The sequence below is a fragment of the Chrysemys picta genome, chromosome 3, assembly GCF_011386835.1.
Source record: "Chrysemys picta bellii isolate R12L10 chromosome 3, ASM1138683v2, whole genome shotgun sequence".
Lineage (NCBI taxonomy): Eukaryota > Metazoa > Chordata > Testudines > Emydidae > Chrysemys > Chrysemys picta.
This window is the reverse complement of record NC_088793.1, coordinates 121360889-121386901: the sequence shown is the minus strand read 5'-3', so window position 1 is coordinate 121386901 and position 26013 is coordinate 121360889. Positions and strand designations below refer to the sequence as shown.

General features: G+C 40.2%; 1 protein-coding gene across 6 annotated transcripts in view; it reads left to right on the top strand.

Annotated features, from left to right (window-relative positions):
• PRKN (parkin RBR E3 ubiquitin protein ligase) overlaps nt 1-26013 on the top strand; it is a 1174462-nt gene that overhangs the window by 1092507 nt on the left and 55942 nt on the right. For 2 of the 6 annotated variants that reach the window (XM_065590386.1, XM_065590387.1), the window contains one exon: nt 22473-24223. The exons of 3 other annotated variants lie outside the window; for them this stretch is intronic. In XM_065590386.1, coding sequence (XP_065446458.1) covers nt 22473-22502 — 30 coding nt within the window. In that variant the 3' untranslated portion in view covers nt 22503-24223. One more of the 6 variants, XM_065590385.1, reaches the window with a different exon arrangement.

The window sequence follows — 26013 nt, the reverse complement described above, 5'->3', positions numbered from 1 at the left end:
TAGGAAATAGAGTTCATCCATGGATGACAGATGTCTGGATAATTCTTCTGAGAGAGAAAATTATGACACTATTAATATTATTACATTGCCAACTATACCTCAGGAGAAAGAGAGTCATCTTGATGAGTGCTGTTGGGCAGAATGGTACTAGTGGGAAGAGAGGACGCCCTCACTTTATTATACCATTGGTGAGGGTCAGAGAAGAGGATATTAGTTACAGTAGAGAGCTCAAAGGGACAAGTTAGGGATTTTGGAGATTCCCAGCAGCAGAAAAGAAAACACCACCTAGTAAACAGCACAGGCTAAAATTATGGTTGCATTTTTCCTGTTGACAGTGGTGTCCAGCCTGTGTAATTTTAATCACCAAAATTACCTTAAATGGCTGGGTGCCTCCTCTCTGAGAAGCAGCATCAAGTACACTACTGATATGCATATGTTCAGAAAAAATGTAAATGAGATGCAGCATGGCTTAGGTGAAGGAGAGCTTTGTTCAGTATTGTACATGGTTGAGAGCATGTACATCCATTGATAAGAAGTGGAGCTAATCAAAATTCAGAATTTCCATCTTGTGGGAAAATACAATATTTTAACATTTGTTTTGTCCCAAATTGGAATGAAAAGTTTAAATTTTGAAAAATGTTGATGAAATAAAATTCTAAAACATTTCAATTTCAGAAATGTCAAAATGTTTTGTTCTGACAAACATTGGGGGATTGGTCCTGCTTTGAGCAGGGGGTTGGACTAGATGGCCTCCTGAGGTCCCTTCCAACCCAGATATTCTATGATTCTATGACATTATTGATTGAAATGAAACATTTCATCATTCCCAAAATTGAAATGCTTCATTTTGTTTTGTTGAAATGACCCAAATTACTTAGTTTTGAGTCATTTCAACATTAAATGGCATATTACCTTATAGGAGTTGTAGTTCAGGACCACCATGTTCCCATTCTTCCCTTTCAGACAGGCTCCCTGTCCAGACTACATTTCCCGTGGTGTATCCAGAGTCATGTGACCCATGATGCACCACGGAGAGCTTGGTCAGAGAGAAATCCACATTACATCATGAGAGATGTAGTCCTCCAGGGAGCTCAGCCTATACGAGAGAATAAAGGCCTGAATTACAACTCCCATAAGGCAATGCATTGACAGGGAAATTATGTTTAATGTTGTATTGAACTGATTCTCAATTAAGCAGTTTGGGTCAGTTCAACAAAATGGAGTATTCCAGTTTGGGTCACACTGTCCTGAAACAAAATATTTTATTTCACTTTTCCAGATGGAAAATCAGAATTGTTCTGCAAAACTGAGATTTTCCTGTGGAAAATTTTGATTTTGTGGAAACTTTATTTTCCATCAGAAAATTCCTGACCTGACCAGCTGTAATGGGGAAGCAGAGCAGTTCCACCAACCCAGCGTCAGTTACTTTGCCTGGGCCAATATGCAGGTGCTTAACTTGTTCCCTTTTCCCTGTAGTATGTCTTCCAGGAGATTGCTGCCACTCTCTGGTAGCAATTACCTGCCCATTTCTTCCCCCCTCCAAAATGCTGTGCCAGAACTTTGCCAGCTGGTGGTTTCAGTACAGCTTATCCTTATAAGGGTTGGAGGGTACATCTGACCACAGCCATGTGGACTAGAGGTCAAACCACTGATTACACATTAATTAACACACTATGGGTCAGCCGTAGCAACAGCAGCTTTCTGCACACCACAATGTGCATGCGGAGATTTGAGGAGTGCTTCATTGTCAATACGGTAATATGTTCAGAAACCACATGCTGTCAGAGACGAGTCTGTACTCTCCTTTCTCTTTCGTGGGTTCTTTGTATCAGACAACAGCCAAAATTTGTGGTAAGGCAGTGAGTTTGATTCCTGACTGATGCTCCTCAGGCCAATGGATACTGGAACTGCCATGCAGTCAGCACATCCCCTTCGGATAGGGGAGAGAATGCTTCGCATTGCTGGATAGTGCCTTTTGTGGCTCATTAAAGAGCAGCACTCATGTCCCCCCCAAATGTGTCTCTTCTTATTTTCTATAGTTAGAAGGGCACTGGCTGTGGTATGAGGCTATGGTGGTTGAAGTGGAATGTAGCAGTTCCAATGTATTTTTAGGAATTAGTTTTATTATTTGAGAGCATTGTTGGATTTTTGCTAGGAAAACAACCGTTCTAAGGAAGAGATTACCCTGCTGACAAATAGAAAAAAAAATCTGTAAACAATAAAATCTAGTTACAGTTCAACACACTTGGAGGCATATGACAGATTAAAGACCTTCAAGCCTGCATTACAGAACACATTCATTCAGAATCACTGCTGAACAATAGGAATATCTACTGATCCAGAGCCCCGTCTCTTCTGTGTTAAAGTGGGTCACAATCACAAAGGGTCTTTCTGCTTCATCCAGCACTTGTAGCTATTCACTGTCTCTCTCACAGGCACACAAGTGAAATTGTGAGGCTTTTATGAGTTTTTCACCTTTTTGACATGTCAGAAGCTAACAACTCAGCACACGTTTTGTGAAGAAATAGCTAGATCACTTTGAGAAAGTTTTAGTTGCTTTTCGTATACAATTCAAAAAAAGGGAGAAAAAGAAAGTATTCATGCTGTATGGTGCTGGGACCAAGGTTTATGACATTTAGGAAACACTGTCTGACTCATCCGTGCAAGACTGCAGTGATTGCAAAACATCATTCATGATTTTAGCTTATGTCCAAACATGGAATTTGATAGAGATGACTTCAGAGGTGCCAAGTAACCACCATTTGGAATGATGGATGTTTTTGCCTCTTGCTGGGATGTGTCAAGCCCAAGTGAAATTGCCTGTTGTGCCGTGATCAGGACTCACCACTGCTGGCGCCTCCCTCTGGTTGCTCCGGGAATTAGCTCTGTCCACTGCGGAGCGCCCTCAGCACGTGGAGTCTTGTCCGCTGTCCGTTCTGCTCTGATTTGGGACCTGCGTTGCTCTCCGCTCGGCGGCATCCACTTCAGGACACTGTCCTCCGGCAATGCCCACTACTCCAGACTCACCCCCTTCCAGGGGAGGGGTTAACAGCAGTCTTTGGGACTCGCACCTGCCTCAGTGGCCAACCGCAACCCACAATCTAGCCCCTTAGCTCAGGGGCAAGTTGCAGTCTGTATTGGCCACCGTTTTCTGTGGCCAGGAGCAGTATTAAGGGGGGGAAGGGGGAGACCCAGGCCTGCCTGCTATTCTGGGTCCCGACCCAGGGACCCTCTAGTGGCAGCCTCCTTCGTTCCCCTCCTGTCAGCTTTACTTCCCTGGGCCACTTCCCCTTTGGCCCTGTGCACCTCCTTGGCCCTTTGTAGCAGGGTCCGCAGCCTGGCAGGTAACGGGGCTGGAGTTCTCCCTTGCTCTCCCAAGCCTGCTCAGTACTGCTCTGTCTGAGGTGCTAGCTCCTTCCTCAGGAGCTGGTCCTTCTCCCTTGTCAGCCAGGGAGAGACTGACTTCTCCTCTTCTAGGCAGCCTTTATATAGGGCCTCACCCAACCCTGATTGGCTGCCTCTGCCCTGCCCTGATTTTTCTCAGGGGGTGGGGCAACTGCCCCACCACACCTGTCCTAATATCCAATACCCCAGCTCAGTTTATAATAATTTGCACTTTGAAGTGAAGATGATAAACATTGAGGGGAAAAAAGTATTTGAGTTCATATTCTGTGACATTAATTAATTCAGATTTATAAAGAACATATGATGATAAAAGCACCCATCCCAAGCTGAGTGTATCCCTTACACAATTTAAAAATCGCAACAGAAATGGCAAGCAGAAATCACTGAACCACAACATATGCATACCTGCAAAATGAGAATGAAAAGAATTGGGGATAAAATATCTAACAACCATCTCTGGTGCGACAGCTCTTAAATAATGTCAGTATGGAAAGCAATGTCACCTGCAAATCATACCACCCTGCAGAAAGATGTATTTACAGAAAAAGTGGAACCGTTTTGCTAGAAGATGTAGGTTATGGGTCAGCTCTTCACCAGGGCTTTTCTGATCTTCATTTTTATTTAGCTATTTTTATGTATTTAACAAATAGCCACTGATAGCATGACCACATAGGAGCACACAGTAATAGCATAGGCCATATAAGTAAGCTTTTAACAGGAAACTCTGTACATACGAAGTTCAGACTTCTTCCACTTGTCTTCAAGGCTCTGTATCACTCAACTCCGGCCTGCAACTCTGCCTTGTTTCCTTTTGCCCTTGGTGCCTCTCCCAGTGATACTTGCTTCTGCACTTCTTCATACAGATACCTTTGTGCTTTATTTCATGGTGACCTGCACACCTTGAACACTCTCTACAACTCTGTTTCTCAATCTACCACTTTTCTCACATTCAGATCCCTCCTAAAGATTCACCTCTTTGGCAAAATCTAAAAGAAGGAAAATAATTCAGCCCCCAGTCTTACAGAGGTCCTTATTAGCAGAACCCTTTGCAGTGTCAGGTCCTAAAAAAGGAAACTAAAACTTAGAAGGGGAAAAATATATTCACTGAGAATTATACACAAACTGAGGCTCCACGTGATCTTATTTATGTAACCTGCTCCTACCCTAACCTGTCTCCCGCTTGTTTAGGATCACCCTTATTATATTTCTAAGGGCTAGACTATAAGCACCTTGGAGCAGGGTTCTGCCTATCTGCTCTTCTAAACACCTACAACGCTTCTGGGGACAATGCAAGTAGCAGAATAATACTAATTAATACATGATGTGACATAAGCTGCATACACTGAGATGCCAAAGTGTGTCTAGTTCACATACAGTACATTAGAAGTATGTAGGAAAGCACAAAGGTCTCTGTCAGTTTTCTTTATAAATTTGTTTTTCCATTTTTTTGTCAATACATTTAGCGATAGTAAAAGATGCTAAGCTAAAAGCCCTGAAAATTGAATTCCTGTTTCCACTAAACGGGTACACTGTGGTACCAGCAGCAAAGGAAGTTGTCCCTGCCAATGAGTCTCAACCCTGACTTAAAAGGACGTGCCTTGAGGAATGAGAGAGTAGTTTTGTTTCCATGGCCATTCAGTACTTGGTGTGTCCTCTGTATATCCCAACAAGGGTACCAATTGTGTTGGTGTTTAATTATATGGACGGACAATACATTCTAGGAACGGAGCTGTAACCGATTTAATTTAATATGGTCCTCCATTTACCAGATGGTATCTACTTTAGGTAAAAACTAACACTGGCCAGAGCTGAGGAGTCCTTTTTCAGAGAAAGGCCCCATATCAAAATTTACCAGTCTGACACATTAACAATGTGCATAATATAAATACATATAATCCAAAATTTGGTCCTCTTGGCTCTGCATTTTTCTGATAGCCCATTTTTACCACACAAACCCTTCTGCCAGACTCTACGACACCTTTTATGATACAGTTATAGTATTCATTTCTCCTTATTATATATGAAAAGTATACTTTATAAACCCTGCTGATAAAGCACCTAAACGATAAAGTGCTTAGCCACGTACTTTACTCGTAGTCCTGTGTGAAACCCTATCACCTCTGAATGGAAAACATGATTCCGGTGTTTAATTTCATCTTTGTGTCGCCAGATACACTTTCAGAATTTGAAAAGGTTGATAAGGAAGATGAAACTTGACATGATTAATGTATGGGATCTTTCAAATAAATGAAAACGAAAGAAAAAATAAACTCTGGATTTTCTTCTCCCTTCAAAAGATTGGGACACAGGAAATATCTTGAAGTGGCCTCGGTAGCTGATGGAACTGTGAAATCAACCAATGAGCTTCACCACAGGCCGCATTTTTAATTTAAAGCCAAGATTCAAACTCCAATAAAATGTACTATGTTGGGAACAGGATAGAAGGTATCAAAGGTCTAGAACTCACACTTCAGCCATTGTTAGTACTCTACCATAAAATAAATAATACAAAGAAATTCTGGAATACCAAACCTCTTCCCAAAACCATTGTCAAGATTGTGTAACTTTGTAGCACCATACCAGAGACAACAAGGGCACACATCTGAAATGATCAGAAGTTTTCTCCAAACTGAATTTTGCACACACTTCATGATACTGTACTGGACATTACCTTTATTACATGTGTAAGCAGAGGCTTACCCATCATATCGCACATGCTATCAGTTTCAGTACTGTTATCTTAGTATATGGGAAAGCATAGCAAGAACAAGATAATACTCTTAGACAGGTGTTCAGAAGTCTTAAAAGATCTCAGTTTGACACTGAACAAGGAAAACTGTGAATTTAATAAAGCAGTGCTCCAGTTGTGGGGGGGCACACATTTTCTCAGCTGAGCGCATAAAACCAAACTCATGCGAGGTGGCTTTAAATTAAAGATGCTCAAATTCCCCATGACCGTTAATGCTGTCAACTCCTTTCTGAGCATGCTGCTCTTGATGTATCAAGGACTTTCCAGCTGTCAGTGCACCTCGCAGAGGCCTAACTTAATAAGAGCTAAATTTGAATGAATTCATAGGCAGAATTATACAGTTTAAATACCTGAGGGGGGACATTAATCAATGTTGTGCCTACCAAATTTTAATTCCTACCTGGAGAAAAATTGACAGTGGATACAAGTCTAATTGAATTTGTGTTTTGACCTAATACTCATGCTGGTCAAAGATATTATAGGGTGGTTGTATATCATATAGGAGGGGTTTTTTCCACCATAAGTCATATGGGAAGAAACCTTGTGATGTTTTTGTCTTTCTCTGAAGCGTGAGCCACTTGTGTATTTTGTTGTGAAATTTGATCCTGGTTCAAACAAAATTCAAGCTTTAAAATTTGAAAATTGAGGCTTATGCCTGAAAATGGGACATTTTCAGTCAAAAATTTCAGCCAAACCTGCAATATTTCACTGGCTTTTCATGTAGTTGGAGCATTGTTTGAAAATTGAAGTGAAATGTGAAACCTTCAGATTTTGAGGCTTTCTAATTTTGTTTGGGATACTTGGCACATCCCTATCCCTTAAGGTCACATGGGTATATTTTACGGTAACCCACGCCCTTTGAGTTTTAACTCAGTTCTTGTCATATTCGTTTTTTTCTGAGCAATAGTATAACTGACAGTGAAATTCATACTTGTAGCAAACTGGTTGGCTTTCAACTTGTGCTACTCTATGAGAGGTAGGGTGGCATGAAACAATTTTCATTTTCAATATAAAGCATATTGGTAGAGCAGACTTTGTGCAGTAAGCTTCAGCCACTGCTTGCCTTCATTTTTGGATTTTGTTAAGAACAAAGGTAGATTATTTTACTACCCACTCATATTGAGCGTTGGACATAGGTAATTATATATACTTGTCAATGACTTTCAAGAATTGTAATTTGATTAATCTCCCAACAGACTTTGAGTAGTTTTCTTTAAACTAGAGTTTAGGGCTAGATGGCAGTCAGTCCTGTGTACCTACACAGGTGAGTAAGGGGGATAAGGAGCCCTTTTACTCCACTGTGCTCACTACCTAGATCATGGGTAGCAGTGAGAAGGGCAGAACAGAGTCTCTGAGTCACAGTCTGCTCCTGAAGCAGCACCGCACTGTGCTGTCCCATCCATGGAGCATATTGTCATTGTGTATTTAATTTTGTGCCATCCTGGGCTCCAGGCATCCTTGACGCTTTATTTTATGAAATTATATACTTTACCAAACACTCTGTCCAATTTCTCATTGTACACAGTACCCCAAGCAGCAAACATTGAAACAAAACTGTGTCAGATATGTTCCCAAACTATACTGTAGTTTAAAGGGACAGTCTCTGGGTTCTTAAGATTATTCGCTATAGCCAGTGCCAAGCTCAGTTGTAGATTTTGTCCATCAAAATGCCTTACAAAATCCAGAAAGTAAGTAATACACCTATTAAGTAGATGAGAACTGCGAAGTATATTCATGCATGTGCAAGTTCACATATACATGACCTGTATTAACCAGCAAAACGTACATTTCATAGATTCATAACAGTTAGAGATGGGAAAGACCTATAGGTATTCAGGTTATCTCCCCAATGCTTATTCTTCCCTACAGAACACTCTCCAGGTTTGTACAACATACCTTTGAATAGCTTCAGAGACAATGATAATTTTTCTTGTTAGATTGTTCTATAGTCCAGTTTGAGGGTTCTCAAAGTATGGGGCAGGTCCACCAGGGGACATGCAAGGATTTCGTTGGGAATTTTCAATACTTCCACTGAGTTCATTGCAGCCATGGAGGGCTAGAGAGATGGCCATAACAACCTGTATTGAGGCCCCCAACCCACCGTCAGTGCATGTTGGAAGGAGAAGGAGAGTGGCTGGATCTGAGATCCAGATAGCCCCATAGTGGTAGTAAATAATTATATTAGGACACTGCCCAAAGCCCCCAGTCAGGATTGGAGCCCCATTGTGCTGGATGCTGTACAAACACAGAAAAGGTACAATCCCCACCCTGAAGGGCTTACTTAGTGCCACTCTTCATTCCCTACTGATAATGGAAAAGGAAAAGTGTTGACACTGAGGATCATGCTATCTGTTCTCAGCACAGGGAGCTGGGTGCCGCCATGTTTCCTATTCCCATTGGCGCACTGAATGTACTGTCTGAGAGGGGAGAGGAAGATCTGGGGTGCTAAGTCTGGAGAAAAAGGACTGGAGATGGTGAGAGGGGACAAGTGGTACAGATCGAACTGAAGAGAGGGATCCAGGACTTTGTGTGTGGAGAAAGGATCAAGAGAGAAGAGACAACTATTAGCTGCAGAGAGAAAGGAAGGGGAGGAGAAAAGTGCCAGTGATTAGAGGTTCAATCAGAAGTTGGGCGATCAGAGGTTAATGGATGGTGTTAGTAAGGAGGAGAGAGTAAAGACGTTTGGAGAAAGAGGAGGTGGTTGAGATTGGCATGAAATGTAAGCAAGAGGAGGAGGAGAGAATAATGGGGACTAAGGAGAAATTGAAGGAAAATGAGGATAAGAGACGTATATAACATTATTTTATCATTAATATAAAGTGGAGTTCTACAATAAAATCCATGTAAATAGTGTGGAGTTTGTGTGTGGGAGGAATGGAGGGGTACAGAAACATTTACCGATAGCAGATATGGCTGGATTCCTCAACAAAGAATTTATTCTTCAGACACACACTCATTGGTAAATTACACACACTAGTAGGCTGGGCACAGAGTATCAATCAGACCACTCAACATCTATCATGCCCGCCCTGACAATAGTTCATGCAGGATTTAAGTCCTTCACAGCAACCCAAGCAAGACTGAAGTAGGAGGGCAGATGGGAGGACCCATTGTAGTTAAAAATCAGTAAAAACTGTTGGCGGTGGGGATTGTCTTGTGAATTCTGTAAAATGGCAGCAAGTGGTTATGTGTCAGTAAATAGAATCCTACACTATCCAAAAACACAAGGCTTGTTCCTGTCCTCTAAGGGACAGTATGCACTGGTGCTATACCTACCCATAAGATTTGTGAGTATGATTATGCTTGGGTAAATAGTAGATAATTGTACATCATAGGGAGGGAACGAGCCTGTAAAATGAATTTGCCAGATTTGAAAATAGATGTATTTTAGGTATTTTCAAAATATTTATACATGTTTACATATGACTATAAATGAGTATTATATAAATGTACTTGTAATAAAAGTACACTCTTAGAGCTACTCTAATGTTAATGTTTACTGATTATTGTACATGAAATATAATTCCATGCTGACAGTAATAGGTACTGGATGCTGAGTGTTGCATCAAAGTAAAAAGAAAAATCCATATCACATTTATATGTTTATAAGTACTGTAAAGCTCTAATAAATTGGTTTCTTAATTGTTAGCCAATTTTGAAGGGTATTTTTAATGTCATCGTTGAATTTTTTATTTAGAGCTGATGAATTCTGCAAAATCTTTTGCACAAAATTTTTGCTGAATTTTAAAAAGAATCTGCTTTACTTGTGTTCACGGTTTTACTTGCACAGATGTTCATGGAAAATGAATTTTGAATCATGTGCCTGAGTATTTTATAGAAACTGAATTTTAAACACATATGAGTGGGGGAATATTCATTGCTAGAAATGTTTGCATGTTCATGCAATCAGGGAACAGAAACAATACCATGTGACTTATCTGACCTCACAAGTAACCAAAACAGAACAAAAAGTAAATTGTAACTAAAGAATACTGGACAGGAGCTGTTTGCGCCGATTTAAAATAGTTTAGAAATTTGTGAAAAATACGTTGAGTAATCTTGAATAATACATATCATCTACTCATAGATATTTCTTAAGGCTAAATTCTTCACATAAATTTGTTGGGAATTATTTACTTTAATTACTGTAGAAAACTCTGCTGTTCAGCTCTGAGTGGGCATAACTGTTCCACATGCCATCCTGAATGGAAGAGCATCATTTACCAGTGCTTACTGGTTATTTTGGTTCCAGAGAACATATTTGTTATATATCAGGTAATGGTTCTTCCTTCCTTCTTCCCTCAATTATTATGTACTACAACTGAAAAACAACACCTACTGGTAGAGACTATAACATTATTCAGCTCCTGGGATTGAAAAATGCTGCAGTTTTTTTTCATGTGTCTTGATTGCAAATGGAAGCACACAAGATGTCTTTGCTGGAGAAAGACACTGAGCTTGCAGTTGCCTTTTTGGGCAGGAAAGGGATCTATAAAAAGCAAACCCAGAAAAGTAAAATTACCCACACACATTCAAACTATGCTTTGCTTGTCAGAACAATTGTGATTTTCATCTATAAAAAGTTGCTTCTGGGTGGTGACTCAAGACCCCTACATTTTCTACTTCAGATGTAATTTCCCTCATTCTCTTCTTCTCTGGTGTCAAAATTATAAAAAGAGACATAGATTGCACACTGCCTCAGCAGAAATCCTGTGAGCCAACACAACCTTTTCAGAATTCCTTTTTCTGATTTCTTCATATTTTGGAGTGAATATATGTTGTTGTGTTGGTTAGGGTTTTTTTCCTGTGTAGGAAGGTTTTGTTAAGGGTATGCTGCAAATTTAACCAAAGCATTTAATGTGGCAGTTCTTTCAAAAACCTCTGCCAGTGGAAGCTAACTGAGCTGCCTCTTTTCTTTACCTTCGAAGCACTTGCTGGACTCGATGTCAAATCTTAGTCATCAACTTTTGTCTGTGTATTTAATGAGCTATGTTTCAGGTTAGAACCTTTAGTGCTTCACTGGTATAAAGGAAACCCTTGCAGAACTGAATCCTACATTAAAACAGCAGTGATATCAATTATCTTCTTCCCTTGCTTAAATAAATATTTTCATCTAGTAGTCCAAACTCATCCCTGAGGGAACTCTGTGCAAGTCAGTGGAGTTCCACCAGAGATTAATTTGGCCGATACCTCATCATGTGAAGATACACATATCTGCTACAATGGGTACTTCAGCCAGCTTGCAGCTTGGGGCATAACCAGACCCATTACTCAGTGGTACAGGGGAATGCCCTGTCCACTGAAGTTCCTTCCAGTTTTTTCTGCCTCCCCAGAGGCCTATGGCTCAGCAAACCCTCCCGCCCCAACCCCCGACAGAGAGCTTTTCTGACGAAAATTTCAATTATTTTATTTCAAATTGTTGACTAATGTTTATGCTCACTAATGTGTCTATTTCCCAACCATATCCCAGGGCTGTGATTGCCATTCGGTATATTGTCCTGTCAGTTCTGCTTCCCCTTCTGAGGCATTTGTGGCAGCTGTTGCCCCTGCAGGATTCAAGGAGAGATCTAAACGGAGAAAAGCTGAAAGTGAAAGAAAGTGTTCATGTCTCCTGCTTCCCGCCCTTATTGAGTGTTTCATTGGGGAGTATAGTCGGCCCTGTAGGCAGAGTGCATTGGAATAGATCTTGAACAGGTCTCGGGCAGAGAATTACTCGTCCCATCAGTAGTATAGATATAACCTGCAACTGACAGGTCTGGTTCTTCTTCCAAGCTGTAAGCAGGCTGAAGTACTTTGTGAAAGCATCTGTGGACCTTATTACTCCTCCCCCTCCCCGCCCCAAAAATGGAAATTGTCAGGTAAGCACAGATACATTGTCCTATTCCTTGAGTGAGTAAATAGCTAACATTTTATTTTGAGATGGAGAGTACAAAGGAAAATCTGGCAGTACAAAGCCAACTGCTTGTAGCTGATTAGAGTCTGTACCTTTGGAGTTTGGAGATTTTGAGGTATCTTCAAACTGTGATGCCTTATGTTTTTAACAGATTTTCTTCAATCCTTTAATAAAGAGAGGAGGAGAATACATGATAGGTACAGTGTGGAATAAAGATTTTGAGGACTGCCACCTTACTTATGAGTGGTGAAATCATGAGTGAGTTATACAGTCTCAGTATCTGCCAATTCTCCCTTTATACCATGAAATCATGTACTCTGTGCCATGTGATATTTGAAAAATCTGTTTTAGAGAAGATCTTTTTAGTATAACTTTTTTGGTGTTCCTCCACTTTTATAGCCAAGCTCTTTTAGTACTAAAGTCCAATTATAAAGCCCTCGCCAGGAGTGAAAACATATAAGCAATAAAAGTTTTGAAATCTTTAAAAATTACACAAATTCATTTTTGTATATATAAATTCCATCTTAAAAAAGTTATGCTAAGATAACATTATGGTTAAGCAAAGTAAAGAAAATGTCATTTAAAATTGCTATCACGGCCTTAATTCATATGCCAAGTTATAACTAATATGCACGCTTGTCGTCTTGGTCACAATCAGTGGCAGTGTGTCTTAAGAGAATGGGATACAAGTCTTTTTGTATGGTGGTGGTGTTGCAACTAAAGCCCAGTCTGTCCATAATGTTTTATTAATTATGTGAACATTATATGAGATGCAGGTGACATGGCAGCTGTAGCATTTACTGTTATTATGAGGAATGACAAGCTGTGTCATTAAATCAGTGAAGCTGTCAGATATTTTTAGACAAAAGAAAATGAATCCCTTATATATCTCCTTAGATAAACTTAGTGAGTTTAATTTTCTATGAATGGCAAAAGAGTTAATATTTAAAACTAAAATCCATTAATTTACAGCCTATGCATAATGTAGTCTTTAGCAACTAAAGAATTTCACTATAGTGCTCTGCTGATATTCTGATCTACCAGACCATCCTCTGGTGGATGAGAGAGTAATTTGCCTTTCATGCTTTCTCAGCCTTGAGCTTCATCTAAAAAAGATTACCTTGATATATATAAAAAAAAACCTATTCAAACAACATATGGCACTTCTGCAATGCTGAGTGACTGCTGTTTAAGGAAAGGAATAGTCTTAAACAACCCAGTTCATTTTGCTTTTGGTTTGAGCTGTTTTCTAACAAAGTTAAAAGGTCAATGTAATTAACTGTACCAAGTATCTAGATCTGGTCAGGAATTTTTCAACTGAATACTTTGAGACAACCTGGCACCCCACTATTCACTACTGTCATGTAATTGGGTTATGCCTTGTGAGGTATCATTCTAAAAGTCTTGATCTGCTAGACTTTAATATCTCATTGGATTGTATGTGCTATTGTCGTATGTGAAGTTATGAAGTTTGGCTCTGTATGTGTTACTGAAACATATTGTGAGGTTGAAAACACCCACAAGCAGCCTTCCAGGTACAACATTAAAAAAGCCAAACAATGTTAATGACTTATTGAGGAAATGCACAAGCACAAGGATTACCCCAGGAATTGTGTACAATAGAAACCTCTCAGAGATAGCACTACACAGTAGGAAATGTTTGACCCAGGTCACAGCAAAAGAGCTTTCCAGCAAGTGGGAAGAAGATATAAAAGGGGGGAAATGACATCATGATGGTACCTCATTCTCCCTACAACAACATACCTGGAAACACCTGAGGAGCAAGGACTGAACTGGGGGAAGTGATGGTCCCAGGATAGAAGGATTTCTTGCCTGTGTATGAAAACCTGGAAAACCCAAGCTGCAGAGCCAAGGCAGCTTGTGCCTTAAGAATCTGCCAGCCTGTTTATCACTCAGGGTGAGAATTTGCTAATTCATATCCTACCTATCTAGTGTGTTAAGATCAATTTGCGGTTTTGTTTATTTACTAAGTAATCTGCTTTGATCTGTTTGCTGTCACTTATAATCACTTAAAATGTATTCTTTTGTAGTTAATAAACTTGTTTTTGTTTTATCTAAAACCAGTGTGTGGAAATTCTAACTGGGGGCAGAAAGCTGTTGTATATCTTCCTCCAGATTGAGGGAAGGGGCAAATTTCATGAGTTTACACTGTACCGTTCCGTGTGCAGCGCAAGACGATATAATTTTGGGCTTATCCTTCAAAGGGGGGGAGTGCACTTGAGTTAACTGGGCAGTTCCTTAGCTGATTCTTCCCATGCAGAACTGATCTCAGCATCTCTGTGTGTAGCTACAGCTGGGTGTGTCCCTACCTATATGTGTGCTGGAGGGGGCTTGAGAGCTTGTCAAAGCAGTACAGTGTAAAGGGAGCGCAGGCTAGTGAGCCAAGCAGGCTCAGTGTTACCCCAGTTCCAAGTGGCACCCCGTGGGAAACCATCACACATTTTTCATCGGAAAGTGCTGATTTGTCAAAACCCACACTTTTCATGAAAACATCTCTGTGTAGACAAAACTTTCATTGGGGAAGGTTTCTCAGGTCCAAGATAGAATTTCTGTACAGAGAGAGAGAAAGACCTGAATAGTCAATCGCCTGGCAGAGAGAAGCTGCAAGACCAGAGAGAAAAGAGGGAGACAGGAAGTTTCTCTATGTAAGAGAAGATGTCTAGGATGGCACAAAATTGAACAACAGAGAAGTGAAATCGTAACTCTTGTGAACTTTGAGTTAAACAACAAATGCAAATCGTGGGTGGTGTACCTTGAACATTTTGAGCAATTTATAGCCTGCAGTTCCATTCCAGGCAGACTGTGAGTTTTAATATTGATGACAACAATGGGTTTGAAGGCATACGAACTGCTACATGATCTATTGTTTCCAACTGTGCCCAGAAATGCCATATACACTGCAACTACTATGGCAATGCAGGAACTTTTCTCTCCTATCTCATTGATGATAGCAGAACAATATTGGTTCCATCAGTGACAGCAGGGAAGTAGAGAATCTGTAGCACATTTCATTGCTGCTCTAAGGAAGTTGTCAGAGCACTGTCAGTTTGGACAAACTTTAAGTGATGCCTTTCAGTTTGTCTCTGGATTATGCTATGGCCAGATCCAGAAAAAGATACTGACTGTATCAGCACTTACATTCAAGAAAGGTGTTGAGGTACCCATTGCCATGGAAACCACAGAGAAGGATTCTCTGGAATTTAGTGTGAACCAAGCAATATACGTCATGAATCAGTGAGTCAGAGGACTATGGGAACATAAGGAATTTCTGTATGGCCATTATGCAGAAACTATGCGTGCTGAGAAAGATTGCTAGGCATGCCAGGTCACTTACAGGAAGTGCCAGAAAAAAGGACACACAGCCGTGACCTGTTGGTTGATCATCATTCAATGATCAGCAACACAGAGCAATCTTCCATCCAAGAAGACACCTGTGAAGACTGGGCATAAGAAACAACAGAAGTCAGAAACTCATAATGTGGAAAAAGATGAGTTTTAGTAACACTGACTAAAACTTAGCAGTGCAAATGTTACCATAAGCTGGCATCAGAGGTGGCATTTGGGTCACACTCTTGATCAAGAGAGCTCCTACAAGAATGGCGCTTGATAATGGAGCTGCCATCTCACTGATTTCTGCATCCGCTTATCACCAGACTTTGTCACAATTTTCTCTAGAAGATACCTCCACCACAGTTTTGAAGGCTTATACTGGAGAAAAGTTAATTCCAAAAGGGATATTCCAGGTGAAAGTTCAACTAGATGGACAATCAGTCATTTTACCCTTGTATGCGATTGAAGGAAAGTATCCACTATTATTTGGCAGAACGTGGCTTGAGAAGCTCAAGATGAATTGGTTCAAGATCAAGGCAATCATGAATGCACCTCAGAACCTTCAAGAAATACTGGAAAGACACTCCAAAATTTTTTGAAAATGCTCATATGTCCAAGCTCTATGTATCAGTGAAGCTCCCTATTATGTAAGACAGCCAAACAAAATATTGCAAGCCCAGAGTAATGCCTTAGGCTCCAAAGCTCTGGTGGAGGCCAACTTGGACTGTTTAGTAAACATTAGAGTCTTGGCCCTGTTTTACTAAATGAGTGGGTTACACCAATTGTACCAGTGATCTAGAAGGATGACTTCATACTTTTGGAGATTTCAAAGTGTCACTGAATTTAGCGCTATGTTTGTTTGCTACTGTTAGTTGTTGGATTTGCTCAGTTCACACCTAGATATGGAGACTAATCTGGCTTCTCACATATATATCACAATCAACTTGCAAAAAGGCTTATTTTGTTACAACAGGTTGCCCTTCAGTATCACATTGACACCTGTCCTGTTCCAGAAAGACACGTATGAGATCCTGAAGGGACCCAACAGAGTTTAGTGATATTTCAATTACATCCTTGTTACAGGAAAAAGATCAAGAGAATCGTCTTTGAAATTTGGACACTGTCTTGCAATGTTTGGAAGACCTTGGACTGATAGTACGTCAAGACAAATTTGAGTTTTTTGAACATTCAGTTGAATATTGTGGACATGTAATTGTTGCCACACACTTAAGGAAATAGACTGATAGAGAAGGCAATTCAAAGAACATGTCAGAGTTACATTCATTCTTAGGACTGCTTAACTACTACAGTAAATTTCTGCCTAATCTAGCGACAATATTGGCACCATTATGGGAATTGTTACACGAAAGAAAAAAAGAACTGGGCAAAAGAATGTGAGTGTGCATTTAAGAAAGCAAAGAAACTGTTGACATCAGCCAAAATTCATATGCACTTTGACTCGCTATCATTGCAATTGCCTGGTCAAATGGAGTGGGTACAGTTCTTTCACACATGTTTTTTCTGTCGGCAAGGAGAAACTAATTTTCTTTCCTTCATGAACACTCACCACCCTTGACAAGAACTATGCGCAAATAGAGCAAGCATCTCTCAGCATTATCTTCAAAATTTGGAAGTTCCATACCTATCTAAATGGTAGACATTTTACCCTGCTGACAGATCACTGCCTGTTTAATTTCCATTTTTGGACTGAAACGTGGAATTCCATCATTAGCTGCTGCTTGCAAGCTGTGGTAGGAATTGCTACTTTGAGCTCATTGTTATATTATTCAGTTCCATAAAGGGACTCAGCACAGCAATGTTGATGGGCTGTTGCACCTGCCATTCTCAAGCTCCTGTCAACCCAAAGAAACCTTGGACAAAGTGTTTTCTCTCAGTTGGGTGGTTATGTTACCCATCACTAGCACAGCCATCAACAAAGAAACAGTTAAGGATGACATGCTTTCTCTTGTAAAAGAACTAGTACTACAGGATACATTGTTGGATCATAAGATCCCCAGTTCACACAATTCATGTCATGTCAACCTGAATTATTTGTGAATCCAGGTTGCATTTTGAGGAGAATGTGAGTGATCATTCTGAAATCACTTCAATCTCATGTTTTGGAAGCTCTTCTTGAAGGTCATTTTGGTGTTGTACGAATGAAGGCCATAGCTCGGAGTCATGTCTGGTGGCCAGGGATCAACAAAGACATTAAGAGGAAGGTGCAGTGTTGTCCTATGTGTCAGCAAATACAGCAGTATTCTGGTCCAGCTCATCTACAGTCCCGGTCATGGTTTCAGACTCTTTGGACACATATTCACATGGACTTTGCTGCACCCTTAGAAGCTTATATGTTTTTGGTCATAGCTGATGCCCATTTGAAATGGCCAGAAGTTTTTAGAATGACTTCTACTACAGCTACCAAGACCATTGGATATCTTTGTTGTTTAGCCAATTTGGTCTACTGTTATAGTTGGGGAGTGACAATGGACCTCAATTCTGTTATGAAGAATTTCAGAGGTTCCTAACTTCAAATGGATATCAGCATATACATTCTGCACCATACCATCCTGCTACAAATGGACTAGTAGGACACTTTGTATAGACGCTTAAGCATGCCTTAAGAGCAAACAAGTCTGTTTGGAGTCATAAGTAGAAAATGGACACATTTCTTGCTTGTCTACAGGGACATATCACATGCTACTACCCAGGAATCACCTGCAACTCTTTTCTTGAAGTGATCTTTGTATATCTGTTGGGACCTGCTACATCCTGACATTGCCTCTTGTAGCCAAATCCCAAACTATTCAAACTGATTGATGATGACGTGAAATTCATCCTCGTTCTTTACATATAGGAGATTTAGTGTGGATTCGCAACTGAAATGGAGTGTGTGAAATGGTTACAACTCCTGATTTTGACAACTTGGAAAATATTTCGGTACCAAATGCAGTTGATCCCTTATTAAATCCAGTGGATTCCTTACCACTGACTGTTCCTGTTGTTCAGGACAATGGCACCACCACCATTTTATCCCAAGAGAGTGTGAAAACCAGTGGTGCACCTAAATTTATAAATTGTGTAGCTAGTTAGTTGCTATTCCAGGGCAGAATAAGCCCAATGTTTTGCCAATGTTCTTGTGAAGGCTTTTACCCTTACTTTACTGATAAGTAAAATCAAATTTAACTTCACCTCCACAAAGACTTTTGTGTGGGCAATTCCTTGATTTGAATCAGTAAGGGAGAGAAAGGGGCTGCAGAAAAGGGGAGGATCATTCTGCTTTTCCTGCTCACTCTCTGAAGTCTGCTGCTACTCTTGTGCACCTCCTAAGATCTGCAGCAAGGATCTCCTCTCCTGCAGACATTAGGAGGTACTTAGGGTGATCTCTTGAAACCTGAGGGAAAGGGGAGAAATGAGAAGAGCAAGGGACTGAGTGGAGTCCTGCTTCTATGGACTTTGGGAGGTGGAATTGAGGAGTATCAATACTCTGACAAACACCATAAGAGACATATCATGGACCCCCAAAACTTCACAAGATTTAAGGGGCTAATCAGAGACCGTAATCTTCCTCTCATAGGCACTGGGCAATACAGAAACTGAGATTTTGATTTGCCCAAGACCACGTAGTGAACCCAATCAAAGACAGAACCAGGATTAGACATCAGTAGTTCTTAGTTCCCAACCCCTAGTTCAGGTCTGTAGACCATTCATCCTCTTCAGTATGATTTCTGCCATGGGAAGTGGAGAGATTGGTTGGGAAGAATCTTTCAATTGCCAGAGTTCTCACAAATACCATACAGATTACATACGTTTATGATTATTTCAGACTAGTGTTAGAAGCATTGGGGCCATATGATTATGTCCACGAATGTCATAGCATTCTCTAGTCAATGTGAATATTCACAAATATGCTGCTTTCAGAAACATGCCTACACTTCCAGGAATGATAACATCTGTCCTGGTGGCCTCAACCAAAGAAGAGGTAGACCAGATTAGTAAAATGCGAGGCCTTCTTGCCATTTGATAAATGTTTCCTGACTGTTTTAGTTTCTCTTTCGAAAACTCTAAAGTCAGTGTGAAGACATGCGCTATTTGCTTTATATGGGCCAAATAAAAGGAGACTAGCGCACTAAGGCTGTATCTAGACTGCATACTACTGGCGGCATCATTTAAGGGATGTGTAGCTACAAGCCACCGTGAGAAGTAGGCTGCGTCTACCTTGAGGTGTATAGCTAAATGCATCAGTAAAAACTTTGGCAGTGGGGAAAGGCTCTGCCAGCTACCCAGTGCTGGAGACTTTCCCTGCCGATTACCTCCTGCCAGAGTCTTTTCTCACTATGGAGCCTTTCCTTGTGGTGGGAAAAGACTCTGGCAGTGGGGAAGCAGTGGGACATCATACTGCTAAAAATAGCAGCGTAGAGAGAGGAGGCAGTGCTTGGGTTTGTGTAGAAAGGTGTGTAGTCATAGTGTTCAGGGTTCACTGCCTAAGCGATGTCTTACTGTCTACACTGTGGTTTATATCCAGGCTAGGGGGCATGCAATGTATGTATGTGCTACCATAGGGAGTGTGCAGTGTAGAGGTACCCTAAGTTTGTTTGCTTGTAAGCTTCGAATAAATAACTGAATAGTAAATTATTCTGTTACAACAAGCTAATAATTGCAGATGCAGGCAAACATAAAGTTGCATCTGTTGAGTTACCACCACTCCTGTTTTTCTATATTCCCTGTTGTTAATTCACTCATTTCCCTCTCTCTTAGACTTCCTTGGATTTCTGGACATGCTTCTCAAAGAAGTGCTTCCAAACCATAGCAACATGAGTACCTCATTGTATAATTATCTCTGGGTTATTTGGATTCTCTGTGCCTGGGTTGTATTCACATCTGCTTCCTGTATGTTTAAATGCTTAAAATGAAAAAAATTATATTTAAAAAAAAAAAAAGAAAGAAACAGAAAAAATAAGCTATGCTTTACTATTATTGCATAGGCCAAAATTGCTAGCATGCAATATATTTTAAAATATATACAAGTGACATTAATTTCTGCTCACAGTTGTTTAGTAAATTATTCATTAATATCTGTTTTAGGATTTTATGCTACCAGTACCACCAATGATTGTAGTAGCTAAGAGTCTCTAGACTTCCTGTTCTGCAGTTTATTACTGTTGTAACAGTTACTGCTCATCCCTGTTTTTTCTCCAATTACTCCAGTCTCCTATTTCTCTCAAAGTTATATCACAAAGCTTGTTTACTTTCCAATAGGTTTTTGGGGATTTGGTTTGTTTGTATTCATGGGAAGAGGTTACTGTTTTGCTCAGTTGATATATAAGGTCCTGACCCTGCAAACACTTACACATATACTTTACTTTACTCAAGTGAGGAATCCTATTGAATACAATAGGACTGCTCACATACTTAAACACATGCATTATTGCAAAAAAGGTCCTAGGGGTTACAGTGGACGAGAAGCTTAATAAGAGTCAACAGTGTGCCCTTGTTGCCAAGAAGGCTAACGACATTTTGGGCTGTATAAGTAGGAGCATTGCCAGCAGATCGAGGGGCATGATCATTCCCCTCTATTCAACATTGGTGAGGCCTCATCAGAGTACTGTGCCAGTTTTGGGCCCAACGCTACAAGAAGGATGTGGAAAAATTGGAAAGAGTCCAGCGCAGGGCAACAAAAATGATTAGGGGGCTGGAGCACATGACTTATGAGGAGAGGCTGAGGGAACTGGGATTGTTTAGTCTGCAGAAGAAAAGAATGAAGGGGGATTTGATAGCTGCTTTCAACTACCTGAAAGGGGGTTCCAAAGAGGATGGATCTAGACTGTTCTCAGTGGTAGCAGATGACAAAACAAGGAGTAATGGTCTCAAGTTGCAGTGGGGGAGGTTTAGGTTGGATATTAGGAAAAACTTTTTCACTGGGAGGGTGGTGAAGCACTCAATGGGTTACCTAAGGAGGTGGTGGAATTTCCTTCCTTAGAGGTTTTTAAGGTCAGGCTTGACAAAGCTTCAGCTGGGATGATTTAGTTGGGGATTGGTTTGAGCATTGGCTTGCTAAACCCAGGGTTGTGAATTCAATCCTTGAGGGGGCCATCTGGGGCAAAATCAGTACTTGGTCCTGCTAGTGAAGGCAGGGGGCTGGACTTGATGACCTTTCAGGGTCCCTTCCAGCTTTATGAGATAGGTATATCTCCATATATTAGGGTTGGACTAGATGACCTCCTGAGGTCCCTTCCAACCCTGATATTCTATGATTACTATTTGCAGGATTGCGACCTAAATCACGAGGCAGGTTTTTGTTTGTTTCATTCTATTAAGTGAAATTATCTATAAACCTCATACAAACGGACATATTTAGATACATGTCATGGATTCATCTATTTGAGAAATAAATACCCAGATAAAAGAATAATAATACATATTAGCTGCATTTTAACGGGACATTGTCATGTCAAATTTGCCCTGAAATGTAGGTTTTCTAAAATTCTTCTTAAAAGAAATTTAAAAGCAACAAAAACATTCCCTTTATTTTATTTTTTTTAATTTGCAATGTAAAGTTTTTTGATTTAAAAAAAAACAGAAAAAGTATTCCATTGTAGATCTTACAACTCAGAAACTATGGCATTGTACTAGTGCAGAAGACGTGGCACATGAAATTGCTAAGAAACTAACTGGAAACAAAAGCAAAACTGGTTTCTCTATCCAGGCTGAGTTTTAAGAGAAAACAGGATAACTCCTAAAAATAAAGTTGATTTTTAAAATGTTCAGTTTTATAATCTAAAGTGATTTTTTGTGACACAGGTTAGGAAACTTGCGTGTGTATACACACACTCTCTCTCTCTCTCTCTCTCTCTCTCTCTTTAAGCCGAGCATTTCACTTTAATTAACTTTTATGATGGCAGAGAGAGAAGTGAAAAAACAACAACACGCTGCCTGGGGTTTAGGAGGGTCAAGGGAAAAGCTGTACCAAAATATGTAGCATTCTTTTGGCTTTTGTTCCTAGTATAACTAAGAAAAAATGTAATCTCTCTGTTTCAGATATTCCCTAAAATACTTTTCAATTCAACTTTTCAGCTGAAAGGCAAGATGGGGTCAACATTATGAGAATGGATCTGCTACTCAGATTTATAAAGACACATAGCAGTTCTATTGATCTGAGGGAACTGTAAGAGCCCTGGTAATGAAAAAAGAGGCAAACTGCTGTCAAAAACTGCTGTTTCTTTAAGCCTATACTGAAGGTTGTATAATTTGCAACTGACTGGGAAAGGGAATTGGTTTGAAGCGCTTGATTTTAAATCTGGTTTTAAATTCCTGTGCCATATATTGCTATTTACTGCTTAAAATTATGCCAGTCTTGTTTTTCTTAAATAGACAATGGCTTACATACCAGGGGTCAGATTCTGTGCTGCTCTTCCAAGAGGGGCAGCACAAAAGATGTAGCTCAAGAGTTTGTGAGGGGGGAGGGGAAAGTAGCAGTACCCAATTGTCCATCTTCTCAGTTCTAGTCTGCTCCCAGGGCTGAAATGGCATAACTTCAGCAGCCCAGCAGATTGATATAAGATGTAGCAGCCAGCTTCCATTGCCTTTTGCTTGTGTTACAAGCCAGAAAGGAAATATCAATGTGCATGTACAGGTCTCACATCTGGCTCCAGCCCTCAATGTGTCCCCTATGCCAGAGCTTGTTGGGAGGCAGGAAGGGGCAGTATAGTGTGCCTGTGTTGGCCCAACTCAGTGCCTGCACTGAGGAATTCTACCTCCACCTCTTGAGGACTGTTTACAGGCTGTATAACCCACCAGGGTTGTGTGCAGTGTTGCTCCCTAGAGGTAATGATCTCATTGGACCTTAAGTACACACCAACCAAACTATTTTCCTTTGAATAGAGATTGCAGCATAGATCTGTGAGACTGTTACGCTCATGCCAAAAAAGCACTTGAAAGATCTTCCTTTGTTTTGATTCATCCTTTATTTAGGAACTTCACTCATACCCACAAAAGATTGTCAAACATGGGCTGAGGTTACTTGAACAGCTGGGAGGCTGGTAACCCTTCTTCACCCCCGCTGGCCAGTCTCATTTCCCTCCCATCAGTAAGTCCTTGTACCCCTGAAGATGTTTGTAGATATAAAGGGGAGGATCCATGGGCTCTTGTGGGAGAGGAAATGGGAATGCATAGGACAGAGAGAGGAACCAGCTGTAGGGAACTTATCTTTGAGATCTGAGCTGCACTTGAGTCTGCAGAGTGTGCTTTGCCTCCATCCACAGCAAAAATGGACTGCGGGATTCTGTTCACAAAGCCTTTCCCAAACGCAACCCAGAAGGGATTGCACAGTCCTAGTGGTTAGTTCTGTTTCGATACAGAACTCAGGAGGTTCGTATAGTTCATTTTAGAAGAAACTGTCCCCCAAAGATTGGGCTGGTTTCAATTTCAATCATTTATTTACTAATTTATGACCCCCGCGAGGCCATTAGAAGAAAGTCAGTGTGAGAATCATTCTAGAATGATAATTACAAAAAGTGTTTCCTAATTGACATGGTCTCTTGGTCCCCTGTGTTATATGACAACAAACATCTCATAACAGTACGTTGGTAAGCCGTTAAAACATGTAATGGGAATGTACAGTAAATGGTTCTCTTCAGTTCAATTATTTTAGCCTTTGAGGGTAGTTATTGTATAAAGGCATTGTATGTACATATTAATAGGTTACATTTGATTGTGTCTGCCTCTTTGTCCTCCCACAGCGTGTACAGGTACCACAACTCTCACCTGTTTAAGTGTATTTGATCATTTTGCCCTCAAATGGCTAAATAAAGAAACCACATTACTGACACCTCTAATGTTTGATTATTTCGTCATCTAGTGGTTGCAGGATATATAGGTTATAAACTGTAACACTACTACATGAGCAAAGTGGTTCATGGCTTACCACTCGTTGTTAATTACATGGATAGGTACAAACCAGCTGTACTCATTGTTAGCTTTCTTCCATATAATTGGCTTCCTGTTGATTGCTTGGCTCCGAGAGGTCGCAGTTGTTTGTGACATCATAATTCACTCTCTTGGAAGTACTTGTGATGGTGCTATCAGTGCTGAAATGGCAATACTGTGAATGAATCAGTAGGAGAGGAGATTGAAAAAATAAGCTACTATTTACACTCAGGTACCTTGCTAATCAGCATACATAGAAAAAATGTTTTTGCCAGAGCGTAATGGAGATAATTAAATGGGGGAGAGATTTGGGAGTTGTTTACAGAAAAGTCCCTAAAGCCTTTGGACTAAAATACAGCTGCAGTGCTGAAAGCAAATCAGATGCTGGATTGTATTGCTAGGGTAAACAATGTAAATCAAAGCCTGGGAGGTGATGTTATTGTTACATATGACACCAGTAACATTGAATCAAAAATGCTATACCAATATTGTGGCCTATACCTTACGGTAAAGTTGCTCTGGGAAAAGAGCAGCTAACATGATAACAAGCTTCAACTATTTAAGTGCTAAAATGGTTGGGAAATATTGGGCTTGCTTCTTACTGAAAAAGATACTTTTATGGTAATCTATCCAAAGTGTTTAGATTTGATATACCAAAAGCTAACCTGGAGCTAGGTGTACTTTCTTCGCATTTGCAAAGAACAGAAAATGGAGATATACCCATCTCCTAGAACTGGAAGGGACCTTGAAAGGTCATTGAGTCCAGCCCCCTGCCTTCACTAGCAGGACCAAGTACTGATTTTTTGCCCTAGATTCCTAAGTGGCCCCCTGAAGGATTGAACTCACAACCCTGAATTTAGTAGGCCAATGCTCAAACCACTGAGTTATCCCTCCCCCCCTAAGTTAAGTAATACAAGAATTAGAAAACTGAAACATAATAGAGAAGTTTATGGAATAATGTGAATGGTAATGATCTCACAGAATAGGTTATCAAAACAAACAAAAAATCTGAGGACATATTAGTGAGTTTACTTTAAAGGTATCTTTCTGCCTTTCAGAACAAAGAACTGAAAGGGGTTAGAGAGCTATGGGAGCATAAAAGCAAATGATGGAAAGAGCAAAACAAGGAACAAGCATAACAATGGGCAAGTAGTTCCATGTACTGCTTGTCTCCTCACTCCATCAGCAGGTTTGCTCTATCAAACCTTCTTTAAGATGAGCTCCACTTTTTTATTATTTAACTCCTGGGAACTTCTTGCAAGTCAAAATTCATTCAGCTGCGAGTTCTTTGTTCTATGTAAAATAAATTTAATTCTCATGGACTGTGTGTTCTTTGTCCTGTTTGAATGTTGAGGTATTTACGCTAGTGCCATAGTCATGTGCACTTGTTTATTTTAGAGTTTGGTATATGCAGCATACCATGATCATCACTCCAGATAAAATAAGAAGAAAACATTTTTTTATGCAGACTTCTGTACAACTATGGAGCTGGCAGCAAGAAGACATTAAGACAAGTAGTCTGGCAAGATAATTTAAAATGTCTGAGTAATGATCAATAACTCTTGTAGCTCTGCCAGCTGAAGATAAGATTTACTTACAGATAGGTCAGGGAGGCCAGGTTTTGGTTTTGCAGTTGGATGATCTGGATAAAAGGTTCAAATATCGTTATTTAGGGCATCTTTATTTAGGG